The 19,518-nt window shown below is 35.5% G+C and overlaps 1 protein-coding gene across 2 annotated transcripts in view; it reads left to right on the forward strand.

Annotated features, from left to right (window-relative positions):
• Positions 1-19,518, forward strand: part of MAGI2 (membrane associated guanylate kinase, WW and PDZ domain containing 2) — a 1,217,785-nt gene that overhangs the window by 994,777 nt on the left and 203,490 nt on the right. For both annotated transcript variants that reach the window (XM_039849352.1, XM_039849353.1), the window contains exon 10: positions 16,858-17,496. In XM_039849352.1, the coding sequence (XP_039705286.1) occupies positions 16,858-17,496 (639 nt within the window). The remainder of the gene's footprint in view (positions 1-16,857; positions 17,497-19,518) is intronic.

The raw sequence follows: 19,518 nt of genomic DNA on the forward strand, positions 1-19,518 counted from the left end.
TAAAATTCAAATAAAGTTCTTCTGAAATTGAGTCTCAAGAGCCAAAGTTTGAAACCACTTTGTTTTCTGGGCCTTTTTCAATTAAAAAAAAAAAAAAGTACATGTTATTCTGTACAACAGTCTGTTAATTGTTTCCAAGAGAATAATAACAAGCCGTCCTTGAAAAGAATGGCTGGCAATGGAATTGGCCGTAGAAACTTCAAGATAGTATTTGCCAAGAAACAAGGTCAGTCTGATAATGTGTCAAACACATCCTTTATTAACCTGAATAAATAAAATATACCCATAAATTATGAAGTGCTTCGTGGCTGAGTTGCCTGACCACTGTTTTTAAAATGTCCTTATTAACATTTCATGTCTGTAATAAATGACTTTAAATTTTGTGTTTCTCTGAAAAGGGTATTTTAAGTTTCATAAAAGCAATACCCTTCTGATTGCATGAGAGAGAAAGGCTGTGAAATTCTTTTATAGAATAATGGTCTATGGGGTAAAAAGGGTGAAATATGTGGTGACAGAAAGAAATCTAACAATGGGAGGTGAACACACAATACAATATATAGATGCCTTACTGTTAAATGGTACATTTGAAACTTACTGGATTTCATTAATCAATGTCACCATTAAAAAAAATTAATTAAAAAAAATAAGAAACAGAAAAGAAAAGAATAATGATCTAGTTCGAGTTTTAGTCAGAAGACTGATTACATCATGGATCAGCCTCTTCTAGTGACTATATGTTTATTCCAAAGTGGTTATTGCTGTAGTTCATAGCATCTGTGATTGGCCTAAAAGCAATAACTCTGTTTTAGCAAAGTAACCCAAAAGACCTCACTTAAAGTCTTTTTAAAAGCCATTGACTATTTATTCTATTCAGTTCATGTTAGTAGACCATAAATATCAGAAATTGGTGAAAAAAAACTTTTCTGCATGCTAAAATTCAAGAATAATTATTTTTCATCTTTTACCTAAAGATAACCAAATGCTTAACCCAATATTTTATAAATGTCTCAATACCATAATGCTATGTGTACCATTTAACAGATAAGTTAAGATTATGTCTAAGACACTGAGAAAGAGCAAGAAAACAATTTTAACATAAATACTCATATATACACATATTGTAGTCAGCATGGTGGGTCACAACTTACCTACAAAGCACTAGACTTAGACAAACCAGTTTATCTACTTGGAATGGCTTAAATCATCCCATCGGCAAAAGTTTTTAGATTATATCTAATCTAAATTAGTCCAACATGAGCTGTATCTTTATGTGCTTAACTGAGAGGTCCAATGCCACAATTTGAGTCAACAGGAGATATAATCCCAGGACTGAAGAGTTGGGGTTAATCCAAAGAATGTGACTTTTACACAAGATTTACACTGCATTAAGTCAATAAAACAGTGAAAGTCAACTATTAAATTTAAGTAGTGTGAAATCACCTCCCCTGTCACATATTTCTTGTCCTTGTCACTGACCATCACCTTAATCTTTATTTTCCTTCAATAAATTTAATGAATGAGTTTAAATTGATAACACCGTGTAGTGCCAGAAATAGGATGCCAGAACTACTCTTTTCAGTAAAGTCTCACTATCAGTCAGTGTTCTCCAGAGAAACAGAATCAGTAGGAATTGGCTTATGAAAACTGTGGAGCCTGATGAGTTCAAAATCCGTAGGGCACTCGGCCAACTGGAAACTCTTGGACAAGAGCGGGTGCTTCAGGCTTGAGGCAGGATGTCCTTCTACTCAGGGAAATCTCAGTTTTGCTCTTAAGGCCTTTCAACTGGTTGGATGAGGTCCACCCAGATTATCGACATAATCTCCTTTACTTAAAATCATCTGGTTATAGATGTTAACCACATCTACGAAATACTTTCACAGCAATGCCAAGGTTAGTGTCTAATTGAATAATTGAGTACTATATCCAGCCAAGCTGAAATACAAAACTAACCATTCGTAGTCTCATTTTGGAAAAAAAAAAAAAATCTTCCACATCTATGTTTGAATAGTAATCTCTTCTTTAATTTGTATTCCTTAAGAGAGTTTATAACAACTGTATAGATCTAGACCTACGAAACCCAAGTGAGGAGCTTGGGCAATTATTAAAATCTTTAAATGCAAGATTTTTTTTTTTGCCATAATTTCCCAACACTGCCTCACTCCCTAAGATAACCATCTCTCATCCTACTTTGCTGAATTAATGAATTGAGTATTTTTTATAAATCAAGGCAAACATAAATTTTCATTATTTCTCCCATTACACTTCTGTTTTTCCCTCTAGAGTCAGAAAGAAAAGATGTCCTTTCTTCATTCTGAAGCTAAAATTCTAGCCAAACTTTCAAATTCACATTCTCTGATCCTTAGCCAATATTTTAAGTTTCTTTCCCACTTTCCCCTCCTCTTCTCTCTCTCATCAGCCTGCTCCTTTTAGTTACTTTTCTATTTTTTTCTTGCCTTTCCCTACCAGACTTCTTAGCTTTAGTGGGTAGACAACCACCGCATCCATTTTCTCACTACTCTCCTTCTCCAATTTCCTATACTGTTATCTCTACCCTCAAAAGCCTACTGAAATTAAACTTAGAAATGTCCCTGAGCAGACAGAGGGGTAGGGGGTTGTTGTGGGTCTGGGATAATAGGGTGAAGGGTTAAAGAAGTACAAATTAGTAGTTGATAGTTGGGAATGGGAAGCACGGCATAGGGAATGCAGTTAGCATTAACATGATGGCTAGGTAGAGGGCCAGGGGAGAGAGGGAGCAAATGGGAGGATCATTTCATGAATTATATAGATGTCTAACCAATGTACTGTATACTTGAATCTAATTAAAATAAATAAATTTTTTAAAAAACGTAAATCCAAAAAAGAAAAAAGTCCCTGAGGTCCACTCAGTGAAATCGATGGCCACTCTCCAATCTACGTTCTATTCTTGCCATACTGGAAACAGGTGGGAGCCCCTCTTCAAATGCCATCCTTCTCTGGTACACTGCAATTATGGCTCTCCTCAACCATCTCACTTTTCCTGTCTCCTTCATTGGCTCTCTTCTCTGGGAGTATCCCTCTGGAGTTAACACCATTTCTCAAAACTCACTGCATCTTTGGACAGCTCTTCTTTAGATAGCTCATACTTTCTTAAAATGTTGCATGGCTACTAGCTTTTGAATTCAACAAACATTCTTGAGCCGTTACTCTGTGTCGTTGCCATACTAGATGCCCACTACATACATGAGAAATAAGGATAGAGTTTTCTACTTTGTTCCAAAGAGAAGTAGACGTTTTCTGGCTTTATTTTATTTTGTTTGATACTTTTGTGAGCACTGGTTATTTTTAATACTTCATTGAAATACTAAAAAGGAGTCATGCATTTATCCATGATAAATATATGCTAGTTTTCTTTGCTAGCTTGAGTTATAGTTCATAGTATTTTAATTTTAAGGGTTATATCTTATTCATCTTTTATATCGGCTGTGCCCTTCCTTCCCAGAGTACATGATAGGGACTCCAGAGGTATTTATTGAATGAATACTAAAACATTAAATTATTGTATTTTGACTAAAAACATATGAACCTAATGTGAGTTGCATTGGTTGATTCATGCTGATTAAAAACTCTGATTAGTAGTTAAATTCATGACAATAGAAGAAAAAATTACTACTTAATAAGAAAGTTGAGACTGAAAAATCATTTTAAATACAAAATTCATAGAAAAATAACCAAAAAAAAATCTAGAAATGAAAGCTTAGGACCTTAGGAATCTATGCTCATGACTCTGAAATGTGTATCTCTAGCTCATCGCCTCTGTTTGCAAGTCCACCACTCTTTCCGCTAGAATTTAGAAGTACAAATCAAAACTTATCTTCTATTCTAGCATGAATTTTCAGGCACATCAATGATAAGATCATTCTCACAGATAACAAAATTAACATTTTAAATATTTCTTGTATTTGCAAGATATTGAAAATAAAGATCATATATTTAGAATACAAGATATGTCATAACTACAGTTATCTTTTGCATGTATTGATTCAACCAACCTCTGTTAGTAATTAGTTATTGTTAAAAATAGGGTTAGTGAATCTTTACTGATTAAAAAAATTAATAAAGAGTCTATGAGAAAACTTTGGCTGAACAAAGAAAAATGTTTAATTAAGTGAAATAGATACTGAAGTTTAATTTTTTTTGCCTCTGCAAAAAAAAAAAAAAAATCAGCCTTTTAGTTCTAATCTTTCTCCACAAAGCAGTTAGATGCCCTGTCAGATTTCAAATGATAATTACATGTTTAGTAGGTGAATAAATTTAAGAACCCGCAATCAAACCCATCGGGAAAAGTGAATCTAAGATGAAAAATTAGATAAAGACATTTCATAGCAGAAAATATCTGATATAATTTCTATTTCCTATCCTTTCAGAGCTAAGTCTGATTTTTAAATAATATTTTTTCCAATATCGTGACTCAAGTATTTTACGCTGAAGAAATTATTGAAAGATTGACTAGCAGATTTTTGATGTAGTAATAAATATTTATGATCTGCTGAGTATATTTTTACATTATTCATTGACTATCTTCTTAGATCTCTTGCTTCCATAGGCCAGTAATTAGGAATGTAAAGTGTGACTTTATGCTTTCTCTGTGTCAGTTTCATGAATTGAATTCAAAATAGAAGTGGGTAACAATCATATGCCTTCAACAATCATTGATTGCTGTTTATGTAGAAAAGTTAGCACATCTGTGTAACTAAAATTGGAAATACAGCATACCAAAAAAAAATCTTGTATATCTCTTTCATATGTTCTAGACCTGAGGAAACTGATTCCTTTACAGTTAGCTAATGAGTTAATTGTTCCTTCCATATTTTGGTCCCTTAAAATTATTCACCCTGATCTGATTTCAGATAATTGAGATACATAGTCCTTTTCCTAATAGTTCCACCTTTTAGAATTCACAGAAGCCAGATTTTCAAAGCTTAAGCATCTCATAAAATACCTTAAAATAATTTTCATTCTTTCTATGTTGTACTTATTAGACGTTTATCACCTCAGAGTTGTATCCCCAGTAGTCCTCTTGGGTAGCTTGACATTTTGTCTTCATTTTGTTCTGATTGCTTCCTTTAGCACTTGGGCAGCCTGACTGGCCCATTCAAGTATAGGTAATTCTGTCACTGGGTAATTTCTTCATGTGGGCCAGAACTTGTGAATAAAAACAAGACTGTTATGTCATGATAAAATGCCAAAATATCTATTCTTATTTAGGCAGTCAAAAATGTGAAATTAGGTAAATAAAATTTCAACCGATTAATGCAGTCTGTTTCTTTAAAAGTGCCAAATAAATAGATGAAATGAACCTTGAGAAGTCATAAATGTGTAGAACCAAACATCCATATAGTTAGAACACAAGCCTGAAAGTAACGCCAAATACAGTAGAGATATGGCAGCTTTGCCACTTTGTAATGTGGTGCTTGGCTTCTTTAAGCCGTGACCACTTCTTCTAAGTAATAGAGAATGTATAGTCTCCACCAGGTTATTTCAAGTATTAAATAAGATTAAGTCCTTAGAGTACTTGACAGAGATCCTGGCACACAATTTTATCATTCTTAGCACATAAATAATAACTATTGTTATTATTAGCCAATTTATTCATTGCTCCACGACCTCCAAAAATGTATTTATTCAATAGAAAAGATTTAATAGACCATTTTTGCATTATCTAGACACCAAAAAATCAAAAGAATATGTAAAACTTTCACTTTGCAATTGATTTCTGAGTATATTGTTATGATTCTTGCATTTTACTATGATTTGCAGAAACTTAAAATAAAATAAAGTGCTAATACTATAATTATAAAATTATTACCAGATTTAGGTTTAAATAGCAAGAAATTTTCATTGTCTGACTGTCAGCTATATTTGGCTGAAATGTAAAACACCATCCTTAGGTGAGAAAAATTACATATAAACATGTGGACCTATTACATGTATATTCATGTAGATACATGTTCAATAGTGGTGGTACAAGGGACAACTTAAAGTTTTTGATGATGATTCTCCACTAACTTATTCCAATCAGCTTCAGTACAGTTTAATAATTATAACGTTGGAAACAGCAGGGGGTGAGATTGTTTTTCTCTGTGCCATTTGTCTGTTGTATCTGAGAAAAGGATAATCTCTCATCGTCTGCAGGGAAATTGCTGCATATTTTCCTGAAACTCCTAAGTAGTGACATTATTCATCCAAAAGAATCTTTGTACAATATCTAGCATAGAGAAGCGAGAGACGAGGTATACACCCTCTGGAGGACATCCTAGATGTCTGACATTATAAGATACCATATTGATTTCCCTTTCTCTATGCATAAATCAGAGGTAATAACTATCTTTCTCTGGATTCCAAAATTTCACTGCAATAACACAAAACTTTTTCTTCCCTTTTGCCATGTGTTTGAGGAATTTTTAATTGGCAGTCTTTGGTGTATATTGTCCAATGGGCAGACTGACTTCTTGATACTTGTATAAAATATTGCTCCTTCAGAAACTGAAATTGGAAATAAAAGCGTCCAAGTTTAAACGATCAAAGTCTGTCACTGAAGATTCACATCTACCAAGTCTGTTTCCCTCTTAACAAGTTAGAAGGGCTCTCTCATCAAACTGTGGACAAGTATGCATGCAGTATACAAATATACAGTCACATTTATACCATGGCACATTTGTTCCTTCTGCCAGCCTTTTTATGAAGCTTAGCAACTTAATACTGCACCAGTTCAGAAATCCATATGGGAAAAATATTCTGGCAGCCCTTGTTTCAGAAAGGCATCAGGGGCTCTGTAATTTTTCACATAGAGGGAGGAAAGTAGTAGAACCACGTAATCTAATCTGTTACACTACTGGTTAAGGATTGTTGATTGGCTTGCAATGGAAGCACTCGCCAGAAAACTTTCCAGAAATACTACACAGGGTGATAGAGATCTAGGGGTGAAAGCTTCCCTGGCCAGGTAACCCCACCAATATAGAAATTCCCCCAGCCCAGCCCTAGTCTGGATGCTCAAGACCAGCACTCATCTCACATTGGAGCAAACAGTATATTTTTTTCTAAAGCAATTCAAGGAGACAACTTTACAGAATGCCATGTAGAATATTGAAATAGGGTTCCCCCCACCTTCTTCCATATCAATTTCACAGTACCAAAAATTAAATCCTACCTTCCTCTGACTAAAAACACTGCTTCTATCTGTCTTAAAAGTGTGTATAAGTGGGTAGGTCACATATCAAACACACAAAGCTACAAATACTTTCAACCATTTGGCAGGAGGCAGCAGTCTCAAATGAAATGGATGCGCCAATCTTCTCTTTCTTTTTCTCTCTCGTTATTCATTTTTCTTGCTCTGTCAAAACAGCTGGCAATTGACAGTTGTGGGTAGAGTAGAATAAACTATTGGGCAGCATGTCTGTAGGACAGTTCCTGACTCCGCCCCAGCCAGCTATCCCCAATCATTTCAGGGAAGGTTTTATAGCCACTTGACACATGGTGTTGGCGTAAGGTCAGAGATGGTGTTGGGTCATGCCACATTGGCCCCTAGGAGCCATTTATGTCAAAAAGAATCATGCTTGTTCAGGAATACAGTTAATGCTGTTTGTAAATAAGCATGCATGTTGTATAATGCCCTTGAAAAATGATGACTCTTTCTGACAAGATACTTCTGCAGCTCAGGTTTTCAAGGGGGGTTATGTGTGGTCGAGCATATTTCTATAATGCATTCTCCCTCACCTGTGTCCCAAACACATAGGAGAGGACAGGCAAACTCCACGATACATTTTTGTCTTCTTATAAGCTTTCATGTCCTACCAAGGATTTAAAGATATTTTCAAAAATTTCTTTTGTTTTTATTCTCCTCTAGTGAAATCATAAGTTCTCTTTAGATGCAAGAACCTATTTTCACTTTATAGGGTCTCTCTGATAACATTTTGGTGGGGGAGGGTTGCTTTAAAATTCATTATATTGTTTTAGAGAAATGACAGCTTCACTGACCACTTTACCCTACTGAATTCCTAAAGTGAGCAAGCTATTTAGAAAGTTTCTGCTCTTTGGAGCTTTGCTAGAAATAGTCTTTTGTGCTTTCTTTTTGTGGCTTTACTTATAATTTTAATCTGAAGTGTTGTTTCATCTTTGCCAGATCAGCAAATAATCAGTGCCTTTAGATTCTCTTAGAATATATTTTCTTTCTCCTTTCCAACAAAGTAAAATGCAAGTATTTAAATATATCTTACCACTCAATGCCAAACACAAAAGAAATGTAAATAGATCGTCAGACTAATTCACATCTGCCAGGGAATAATTGTTGGATGCTTGCTGATTAAGCATAATTTTTTAACCAAGCTTTTAATTAGGCATCTGTGTCAGGTCACAAAGATGAAATTATAAAATGTGATTAAGAAGTTTTTCAGTCTTTTGAGAGACATGTGGCTATGCCACATAGAAGGATTCATAAAAGTACAGAATCCTTGGTGGCCTTCTGCCTATAGAAAGAGTGTTGGAGTCAGTCACTAGCTGCTTTTGTAGAAAATTAAAGAACCATGGGGTGAGCTCCCAAAGTCCTGTCACTTACCTGTTTAACTGCATCACTGAAATTCCCCAATGCCTTATGTGAGTACAGTAGGAGAGCCAGCTTTCCACATTCTCACCAGATGTAGAAACTCTTAAAGCTGCACCTTAGAAATTAACTTTCCTGACTTCTCTATTTTACATGAAAAACAAAACTAGACCAAGAAAGTTAAATTGCTTACCCAAGATCACATAACTATTGAAATAATTTATACTAGAGCTTATGTTTCATGATAGTAATAAAGTATTTTGGGTTACTGTGCCCTGTCACCTCCTGCCTCAGTATTTTCAAAGCCCTCTTCAAACTGCATATTTTGGGGGACTACAGAGAGTGGACTGAGCTACTGCCTTGGATTCCCATTTGCAATTATTTGCTTCACTGCTTCCCTCCATTAATTTCACTAATCAAAAGAATATTGCAGTTTATCTCTCAATATTCATATTCAGATATTGAAGTTTTTATCCTGTATTCTAAGTGATATGATTTGAAAGACACCAAAGAGTCCCCGAGTCAAAAGAAGTCCTGGACTGTTTGAAATTCTTAATATTTGTGTTGAAGTCTTGGGTTCAGTTCCTGAATCTCATCTAATTACCAATGTGGCTGCAGAGAAGTTCTTTAACTTGTCCTTGGCTCAGATTCTGCATGTGTAAAGTACAGATAACAATGCCCATCTTATATGGATTTTGTAAGGATTAGAGAGATGGAGTTTGTAAATACCAGATAAATGTTCAATATATTAAAATAGTAGTCATTGTGGTCATAGAAATTCCAGGTGCTGTAATGTGGTTAAATGGTTTGAAGAATTACACTGTCAGAAAGAGTAGTACACAGGAGCAGGTAATTAACACAACCGTACGAGGTGGTCAGAAATGTGATCAAAAATGTGAAGCTGGCCTCAAAGGATGACTTCACTGGGGACTTTAGTTTGTTAGTTGGGGCAAAAGAAGGTGAGAAGCACAAGACTGGAAAAAACATAGCATGTGTGGGGCATGGCCCGAAGCTTGCACCAACTGAAGCAGAGTAGATTAAGAAGATGTAGGAGAGGGTGAAAACGTAGACTGGGAACCTTCAGTGCTGTGCTAGAGAATTTTGACTCGATTCCCTCTCTATGAGCGGGCACCAAAGGATGTTAAGTAGAAAGAACATCAGAGAGTTTGGAATGGAAGATGAATTGATAGGAAGAAGCAGTGGAGGGCAGTGCCCAGAGCTTCACAGCCACTGGATCTGATGCCCTTGACCTGCAGAATATTCACATTCTCCTGGTTCCTGAGCCAGTCCTGACCAGGAGAGGGGATTTATTAGCAAGCCTATGTACTCCTAGAGGTCAATATGGGGTGAGACTAGGGAACCCCATAATCCCATGGGATCACTGATTTATGCCATATGCTTCGCTTCCCATTCCTCCTCCCCTAGTCTTTCCTGCTATGACATCAGGAAGACAAGCTAAGAGACTGTTGCATAGGTGGTAAGGTCTATCCTCTTCTGGTGGTGGAAGTAGAAAAAGAAAGGAAGGAACCAAGTGAAGAGATATCTAAGAGGTAGAATCTCAGAGCCATTGTCTTAGAATGTCAGAGTGAAGAAAACACCTTAGACATTATCTGGTTCAATCTTCTCTTTTTATAGTTGAGTATAATAAATTTTGACTGAATAAATTAATGAATAAATAAGAGAGAAGACTTAGAGATGTGTTGACAGCACTAACTATTGGCATACTGGCATTATGATTTACAAACATTACCTGAACCTTATTTTAGCACTACAGTTCAATTTACCTCATTTTCATTCACAATGTCATTACAATATAGCACATAAAAATTAATAAACTAAAATTCTTCCAATGAAGGCTTTTTGTCCTGCCTCTTATACTCACCATAACCTAAGTATTTGCTTTTGCTTTTCTGCATAATTTGATGGGTATCTGCAGTAATGCTGTCAGCAAAATGGATGTTTAAAGTCGGTAGAACCATTGTAAGGTCCAGAACCTCCAAGGTAGAATCTCCTCCAATTGATAGCTCTTTTTATAGTTCTCACTCCAAAGAGACCATTAGGGAATTTTAGAAAATGCTTCATCTTTATGAGAACAGACATCAAGGAAATAGTCTTGATTTTTAGCAAAATAAATTAGATTTAGGTATAAAGAAAACCTTTTGGTCAATAAGAAACATAGGGAACAGATTCATCAGGAAATCCGAGAAAATAAGACAAGGGCCCATTTATTCCCTTGGATGTTTCTCTCTGGTCCTTTCTCACTCTGTCACTTAGTTGGGAATATGACAAACCCACACATGTAGATGTTCTAAGTTCTACTGAGCACCCCCATCACCACTGCCACAGTTCAGACATGCTTTTGTCTAACTAATCCCTCCACTCTGATCACATTGTATTTATATTCCAGAAAAGAATGAAGACTTCAAAGATATTTTCCTGAGGCACTTGTCTTCTTTGTTGGGAAACAGTGTATTCAGCTACAAGGATGAGCACACCTGTCCTCTCAAATTTCTGCAAGCAAAATGTCAAATAATTTAATAAAAATCAATAGTTTCTTTTTAAGTATTTGAAATTACAGCTATTTATTCATTCTCATCCTTAGTATGTTTTTACTTTCCAATCATTATCTGTCATTTGTTAAAATTTTAAAAGTGTGTGTGTGTATGTGTGTGTGTGTGTATATATCTATATACATATTTATAATGAACCATTTACAGAACATCTTCACAGACATGTCTTCTCTATACAGTAGATAGGACAGCTATTGTTATCTCTTTCTTATAGATGAGGAAACTGATGTTGATGATTTACTCAGAGAACAATTCAAAGTCACCCAGCTTCACTTCTGTTTGTCTATCTGACATACTGCAATCCTTCACTTTGGAGAATAAATTTCATCAAGAGCAGTTATTTTCAATTTAATTGAAGTGGTGGTGCATAGCACACCCCCAAAAGTAAATGTCAAAATTTATTAAGTTTGTGTGGGTTATAGAATAATAAAATTACCTGTTATAATAAAATTATATATGATTATAAAAAACACAAAATATATAAGCTTCAGAAAAGAACATTCAGTCAAATCTCATTAGCTGGAGAGGAAACAAAAAATAATAATTTTTCAATGTAGAGTGAATATAATTGTTAGAATGGGAGTAGTAAGATTTTTTTTTCCTTTTAGCAAAAATCTATATGACTTGGCAAGAATAGAAGTAAGAAACGCTAAAGGCAGCAAATTTAGCTATGAAATCTATTCCAGTTTTCCTCTGACTAAATCTTTCTTTCCTTTATTTAATGAAAATTTATCCTAAATATGTAAAGAGTTCTCAATGGTAACTTATTGGGTGATAAAGACAAAAATAAATTGGAAAAGACTTTTGGCAAAGAGTGTTAGACAGTAGATCTGAAGACTGAGTAGTTTGAACTTCGTAGAGGGGACTACAGGATGTGAATGGAGTGTGAAGTAAATTATTCTTGTTTGGTCCAAAGTGGTGGATAAGGAAGGTAGACAGCAAGTGGTGAGAATGACTAAAAAAGGAAGATTTTGCAAGCCACAGTGACTCAAAGAATGTGGGAGTAGAGAAAAGAGGTATAAAAATAAACTCATTTTAAGCAATGCTTTATGAAGAGTGCCCTATTGTATCCAAAACGGTGAAGTGCCCAAAGATATCCAATATTATATTTTGACTTCCATGACTAAGAAAAAAATCAGTTACCTTAAAACATTTTCCCATTAAGGCCAGCAGTTTTAAACCTCCTGCTTCATCAGCCTCACTCTCTTCTACTTGCACTTTGAAATCCAATAATTGGGAATCAGGTCATTATTAAACCAGCCCTATGGGGACACCAAGTTCATCAATCACAGCAAATTTGACCAATAGGCCAAATAGGTCAGTAACCTTAGAACCATCTGACCTCAAAATGGCCTAAAGTGAATGACCATGTAGGGAACAATGTAACTTTGCAGGCAATGTGGCAATGAAAATGTGTGCTTGGATTTCAAAAGAAATGCATCATCTAATTTTGTGGAGAACCTTTCTTTGGTAAAATTGAAAGTGTTTTCACAAGCATGATCTCATTCTCACAGTAGCCCTGTGAAAGAGGAAATGGAGGGAATATTTTTAATTCCCATTTTATAAAAGAATAAATCAAAAGATAGAGAGATCAAAGGACTCTTTTCCAATTCTTCCTCTTGAGTAGGCCAACAGTGGTGGAGCTGGAGCCAGTTTTCCTAATGACATCTCTTTCTATGCTCTGAAGCCCAGTCTGTCCCAGAAGGACTTGGCATATCACCAGATGACTTATACCAGGTGGCTTATATTTTTATTTCACAACATGTAAATGACATTCATACAGCACAATCTATAAATACCCTACCCAGTCAGTTCTATCTGAATAAGCAAATGTTTGCTTACATCTTCATCTACAACAATTTTGGCATGACACATGTCTAGGCATCTATATATTTTTTAAAGTGAACAGTTGAATACTGTCAAGGTGTTATATAGTTTTAACTGTGACAACTGACCACTCATCTTTTACATTCAGAAATCTGCATAGCTTCACAAAGATATTATTGTAGGGTCCTTTATCACTTGCTTGATGACAAGAAATTTCTCTAAGTGGAAAATATCCATAAATTATAAAAGGCAGTCTTACTAAGAACCACAAATAGTTCTCATTCTATTTCTAAATAGCAAGAACACATTACAACTCAAAAATAGATAACATTAATCACTATAATTCAAATAACTACTCTTTAGACCTGGCAGAGAACCTAGAGAGATCTAAACATTACCCTTAATTCTTTTTTCCCTATGAATTTTTGGCATAGCAGAAGGAGGGATAAAGCACACTTGAGGTTTGAGAAGTTTGTTAACAGTAACTAAAACAAGGGAGAACCTTAGAGCAGGGGTCCCCAGCCCCCCAGGGCAGCAGACTGGACTGCACCGCAGGAGGTAAGCAGCGGGTGAGCCAGCAAAGCTTCATCTGTGTTTGCCGCCGCTCCCCAGCGCTAGCATCACCGCCTCAGCTCCACCTCAGATCATCAAGCATTAAATTCTCATAGGAGCATCGGTCCCTGGTGCCAAAAAGGTTGGGACCGCTGCTTAAAGGAAAATGGCATTTGTTACCTTCCTGCCTTTAACTTGACCACTCAGAAACAGATACTCATTCTTGATTACGACTGCGTTGGGAATATCTTGGTGACATTGTCCTAATTTTATAGAAGGATATAACCAAGGACAGATAATAATTACTAAAATAGCAATCATCCTTTGCATAACAATTTATAGCTTACAATCCCTTTCACCTGCATGATTTCATTTGTTATTTCCCATAGAAAAGTAAGTTTCTATTATTATTGTTCCTCATTACTTCTAAAAAATCTGAGTCAGAGAATTTAAGTTAGTTTTGAAAGTCACACAGCTAGTAAGTGATGGAGCTGGAAATCAGACTAAAGTCGTTTGACTCCCTATCCCATGTAATGTCTGCCACACCATGCTGTCTCCCAAATCTCTGGAAAATGTTGGATCAAGAATGGAGGTATGCAGAAAAATAGGCATTGGGGCGGGGTGGGGATGGGGGAAGACTAACTAAAGAGAAAAAATGAGGAAATGAGATGTACTGAAAAGTAAACCCGAATGACCAATAAATGTGTGAAAAAATGCTCACCCTCACTAGCAGTAAGGGAGATGCAAATTAAAACCATGATAACACCCATTAGATTAGTGAAAATTAAAGGTCTGAGAATACCAAGTACTGTGTCAGATGAGAAGCAATGAAAATTCTGATATGTTACCAATGGGAATGTATTTCAATTTTCCTATTTTGTCCGCCACTTGCCATTAACAAAGGTGAGGATGCACATGGCATATGCCCAGCATTTCTATGCCAAGGTACATACCTCAGAAAAATTCTCCATATGTACACAAGGGACATGGGAAGAGGTTCATAGCAGAGTTATCGTTAACCAAAAGTTCACAAGAACCTCAAAGTCCATTCACAGAAGAATGGATAAATATTAATAAATAGTGATGTAGTCATATAATAAATACTATATTGCAATCAATATTAATGTGAGGTACAGGATCAAAATAAATAAATAGCACAAATATATTTTCAGAGAAATTACAGAAGATTAATATGTATATCATTTAAAATATGCAAAAACATATTTTAGGGATATTATTATTATTTAGGGATTAAATACTATTTAGAGATATTATTTATGGGTACCTAGATATGTCCTAGAAATATAAGTACATGTGAATAACAAACCTCAAATGCAGGACAATGATGACCTCTGGAAAGGGCAGGAAGGGAATACAAATGAGAGAGGGGTGCTACCCAGGGGTCTTCAACTAATATCAAGAATGTTCTAGTTATTAAGCTAGAACATAGGTAGTACACAGGTATTTTTTTTTCAGCCTTTTAATCTGTAAAATATATGATAACTTTAAAAATAGAAGAGGCAGCAGGAAAAAGAAAAAAGTTTGTCTGGATCAGTTAATTCTCTGAGATGAAAATGATGTCAAAGATGCCCAGCTGCCCCAGCCACATGAGGAACCCCAATAGAGGGTGCTCACCCTGATTCAGTAATAAGTCCTGGTGCAACGTCCCAGCCATTATACCAGCACCCTGCCTTATAGATAGACATAATTGAAGAGTGAAGTTCCATATGAACAGTCACATAGGCTGTGACATTTTCTAGAATCAGACCAAACCTGGATCTCTGAAAATGTTTGTTTACTTTTCTGTCTCCTTACCTTTAGCACTTTTAAGCAATCCTCTAGCATTTGAGAAGAGTGAGTGTTAACTAAGTCTATATTGTTGAGGTCATTTTACTTAAGGTTTTATTTGTAGAATTATTTATTTTTAAGTGCATTTAGTGGAAAAATCATTTTATAACAGACACCTAAGGAAGGCCTGAAAAGTATTTAACTTTGAAAGTTCAACTCTGTTTTTTGCTTTTGATGTTTGCAATTTTGATGGGCAAAGATGTCTTAGAATGAAATCCCAGTCATTTACACTACACATTTCAGAATGATTCTGATAAAATAATATCTGTCGAGTTACTCATTTGACAGTCTGTGAAAGAAAACATGTCTTTTCATCCCTCACATACTCCTCAGTATAGTCAGCCACAATCTCGATTTGCAAGTTCAATTCTCAAACATTATGGGTTTTGAGGATAAAAATATTAATCCATGAAAAAATAGTTTCTCAAAAATAAAATTGTTGTTTGGACATAATTGATTTTTAAAACAATTATCTCAAACTAACATATTTTCATGCATTTATTTTATAATGAATAATTTGCAGTCAGGGCATTTTTAATATAAAATTAACTTCTAACCAGTGGACTTCTATAATTCTATGAAAATTCACTGGGATGAGAGGGCAAATGACTTTTTGAAAAGATCTGCAGAAAGATCAATTTATCTAAGGTCAGAGGATAAGTCTATGGCAGCTTCCTGTTTGAAAGCCAGAGTCCCAAATTTCCCCCATCCTATTTTAGCAACAATAACATTATTAATATTCCATATTTATTAAGCACTCACCGTCTGTTAGGCACTGTACCAAGCACTTTTTCTACATTATGTCATTTTATCCTCACAACTTTACAAATGAGAAACTGTGGCTTGAAGCAGTTAAGTCACTTGCCCAATATTACATATCTGCTAAGTAGTAGCACCAGGATATAGACCCTGATCCCTGATCCCAAAACCTGTGCTCTTGTCCTTCACTTGTATATACATGGAACCTTTGCAATTACACCTAGCTATAGACAGAGAAAATAAATGAGCAAATATTTTCCTCTTTCATAAAAAAGAAAAAAGGCAGTTGACTTAGAAGAGTGATATCCAAAAAATGTCTGGGGTTTCAAAGTTTTCATCTAAAACTTATGACCACAACTTCTCAATAGTTCAAAAGTTTTAACTGAAATGCAGTACAGATCAAAATGAAGATGAAAAAGGAGCATAGAATGAGTGCTTCTTCTAGGTACAAATTCTTTTAAACTTGTCTTTCTGAATACGAAGTTGTTTCTCAACGTCAAGAATAACCGTATAGCATTTTTTTCAGCATTTGATCAGTATATTTGTTGGCAGACCTGTTGTAACCTTGAGCTACCTACAATAAATTAAATATTCTAATTGATTTCCTCACTGCTTACTGAGAAACAAAGCACTACTTTCGCTAGTCTCATAAATAATTTAATTTCTCTATGTCAACGTTAATTGACCTTACCTCATGTTGTCAATCTCTTTCTCTTTTCCTTGCAGGTGATGTCATCGTCTACATTAATGAAGTGTGTGTCCTTGGACACACTCACGCAGACGTAGTCAAACTTTTCCAGTCTGTTCCTATTGGCCAGAGTGTCAGCCTAGTGTTGTGTCGTGGCTACCCTTTGCCCTTTGATCCTGAAGATCCTGCTAACAGCATGGTGCCACCCCTTGCAATAATGGAGAGGCCACCTCCAGTGATGGTCAATGGAAGACATAACTATGAAACATATTTGGAATACATTTCTCGGACCTCACAGTCAGTTCCAGATATAACAGATAGGCCGCCTCATTCTTTGCACGCAATGCCAGTTGACAGTCAGCTCGATGGCACATATCCCCCACCCGTCCATGATGACAATGTGTCTATGGCTTCATCTGGAGCCACCCAAGCTGAACTTATGACCTTAACCATTGTGAAAGGTGCCCAGGGCTTTGGCTTCACTATTGCTGACAGCCCTACAGGACAGCGGGTGAAACAAATACTTGACATTCAGGGATGCCCTGGCCTGTGTGAAGGCGACCTCATTGTTGAGATCAACCAGCAGAATGTACAGAACCTGAGCCATACGGAAGTAGTGGATATACTTAAGGACTGTCCTATTGGAAGCGAGACTTCTTTGATTATCCATCGAGGAGGTAAGATAAACACTGGCTCAGCAATTAAATATACAGGTAGTATAGTAGGAACTTTATGATAATATTGCAAAAATGGAAATTTCTCAGGAGTTGAATGAAATCATACTTTACAAGAGTAAGAGAAAAACATGAGTCTGGGAAGCTGTGTTTTTCTTCAGAGAACATATCTTTTCCTATTTTATATTAAATACAACAAAAATAGTTCTTTCAGTCTTACAAATTTATATTGCTATGAACTTGGAGGATAAAGATTGAATTCCCAAGTGTGTGTGGGTTATAGTCCAAAAGTTCATTAATGTTAAGAGTTGGAGAAACCTCAAACTGGTTTCCCATTGAATTAATTTGGAAAATCTGGTTTTTCCAACAGACTCAGTGCTCTGGAATGTGCTTAGGATTCCAGGCTCGCATATGGAAGCTGGTTCAACCCTTTCCAAGCCCAAGTATAGTCTTGATAATCTCCACGAAGATCATTGGGAGCTGTGTCACCATAGAAAAATCTTTTCAGAGTTGTGAACAGGGTTGCTTAGGACACTTCTCCAGTAATAATTATCCATAGTGCCTCCCATGACATGAGAAGAAAGTTATGGAACAGGGTTAAGGCTGAAGTTCTGAGCTGCATTTTCTGAGTGAGGCATGGAAATGGGAGCAGTGAGGAGTATGATGGGAACTCTAAACCCAGGATGGTTTTTTTTTTCTACCTTTTCAATGGGGAAGGGATGAGCCTAACCAGAGGGCCCCTCCATCATGTCTCTGCTACTTTGCTCTTGATTATCAGTGAACAGATATAGAAATTACTTGAAAACAGAGTAAAGCTAAAAAGCTCAGGCTATATCCTGATTTCTCCTTACTAGTTTTGTGACTTAAAAAGTCCATGGGCCTCAGATATCTCATCTATTATATTGGGATAATACTACCTAACTTGATGATACTGTTCTTAGTATTGAATGTCCCACAATTGGTGCTCATTAAATAAATATAGTATTTATTTATAAATTAGTATAAATTAGATCTGAAGCTACAGCAGGGATGGGTCAGAAGGAGCAGTGAGGAACTTATGTGTGAAGAGCACATGTGTGGCAAACATATGTGATTGCCTACTCAAAGCATTAAAAACAGCATGAAAGCCCTGTCAGTTTGAAATGTAAATGAAATAGTCAAAGCTGAAAGAAGCATTTTTTATGACTTATTTGGCCCTCTCTGCAGTTGCTTCCCCTTTAAGGAGGTATTTACATTGTTGCTTCCTTGTGTGAAAAGGGACACTAAATAGTAGTCATTTGTGAGCAACACCATACGAAGTACTCTGTACTTATAGAGGGAAAATAATATAATAGCAAAACAATCATAAATTTGACCACTTGAATCTTGATAATTAAATATTGACAGTGTATTTTAATTTCTCTCATTGCCTATTTAAGATGAAAACAAATATTCTTAATTAAGTAGCTATATCTTCATAATGTACAATTAAAAATCAAATCTTTGTAATAGGTTCTTGATATTAAAAGGTATAACTGAAAATTATTGTGCAGTATCTGCTGTATGGTTCTTAGAAACATAAAAGTTTGGACATTTGTTTTATATATAATGGCTTTATTAAAGTCATGGAAAGCAGGAAAAAGGGGTTTGAAATTATTTATTTACAGGTATTTATTATATATTACATATTACATAATAGTTATGTAATATGTATTTATATTGTTGCAATCAGTACCTTTTCTGAAAACTGTGTGCCTATCAGCTGGACTACCCTATTTTTGCCCTATTCCCCCCACACTCATTTAATCCTCAAATATTCAGTTTTGTTTGTTTTTTGTTTGTGTGTGGGGATTAGTAACTTGTTTTTGTTTTATGGCTAGTGTAGAGTCGCAGAAGGTAGTACACTCCAATACTAATCACTAATATGCTTTCTGAGTAGTTTTGCCTTTGTAGAAATTTTTTTATAAGTGGAATCAAAGAGTATTTAGTCTTTTACTTAATATAATGCTGTTGAAATTTACCCATGTTGATGTATGTATGACTATT

The sequence above is a fragment of the Pteropus medius genome, unplaced genomic scaffold (assembly GCF_902729225.1).
Source record: "Pteropus medius unplaced genomic scaffold, Ma_sr-lr_union100, whole genome shotgun sequence".
Lineage (NCBI taxonomy): Eukaryota > Metazoa > Chordata > Mammalia > Chiroptera > Pteropodidae > Pteropus > Pteropus medius.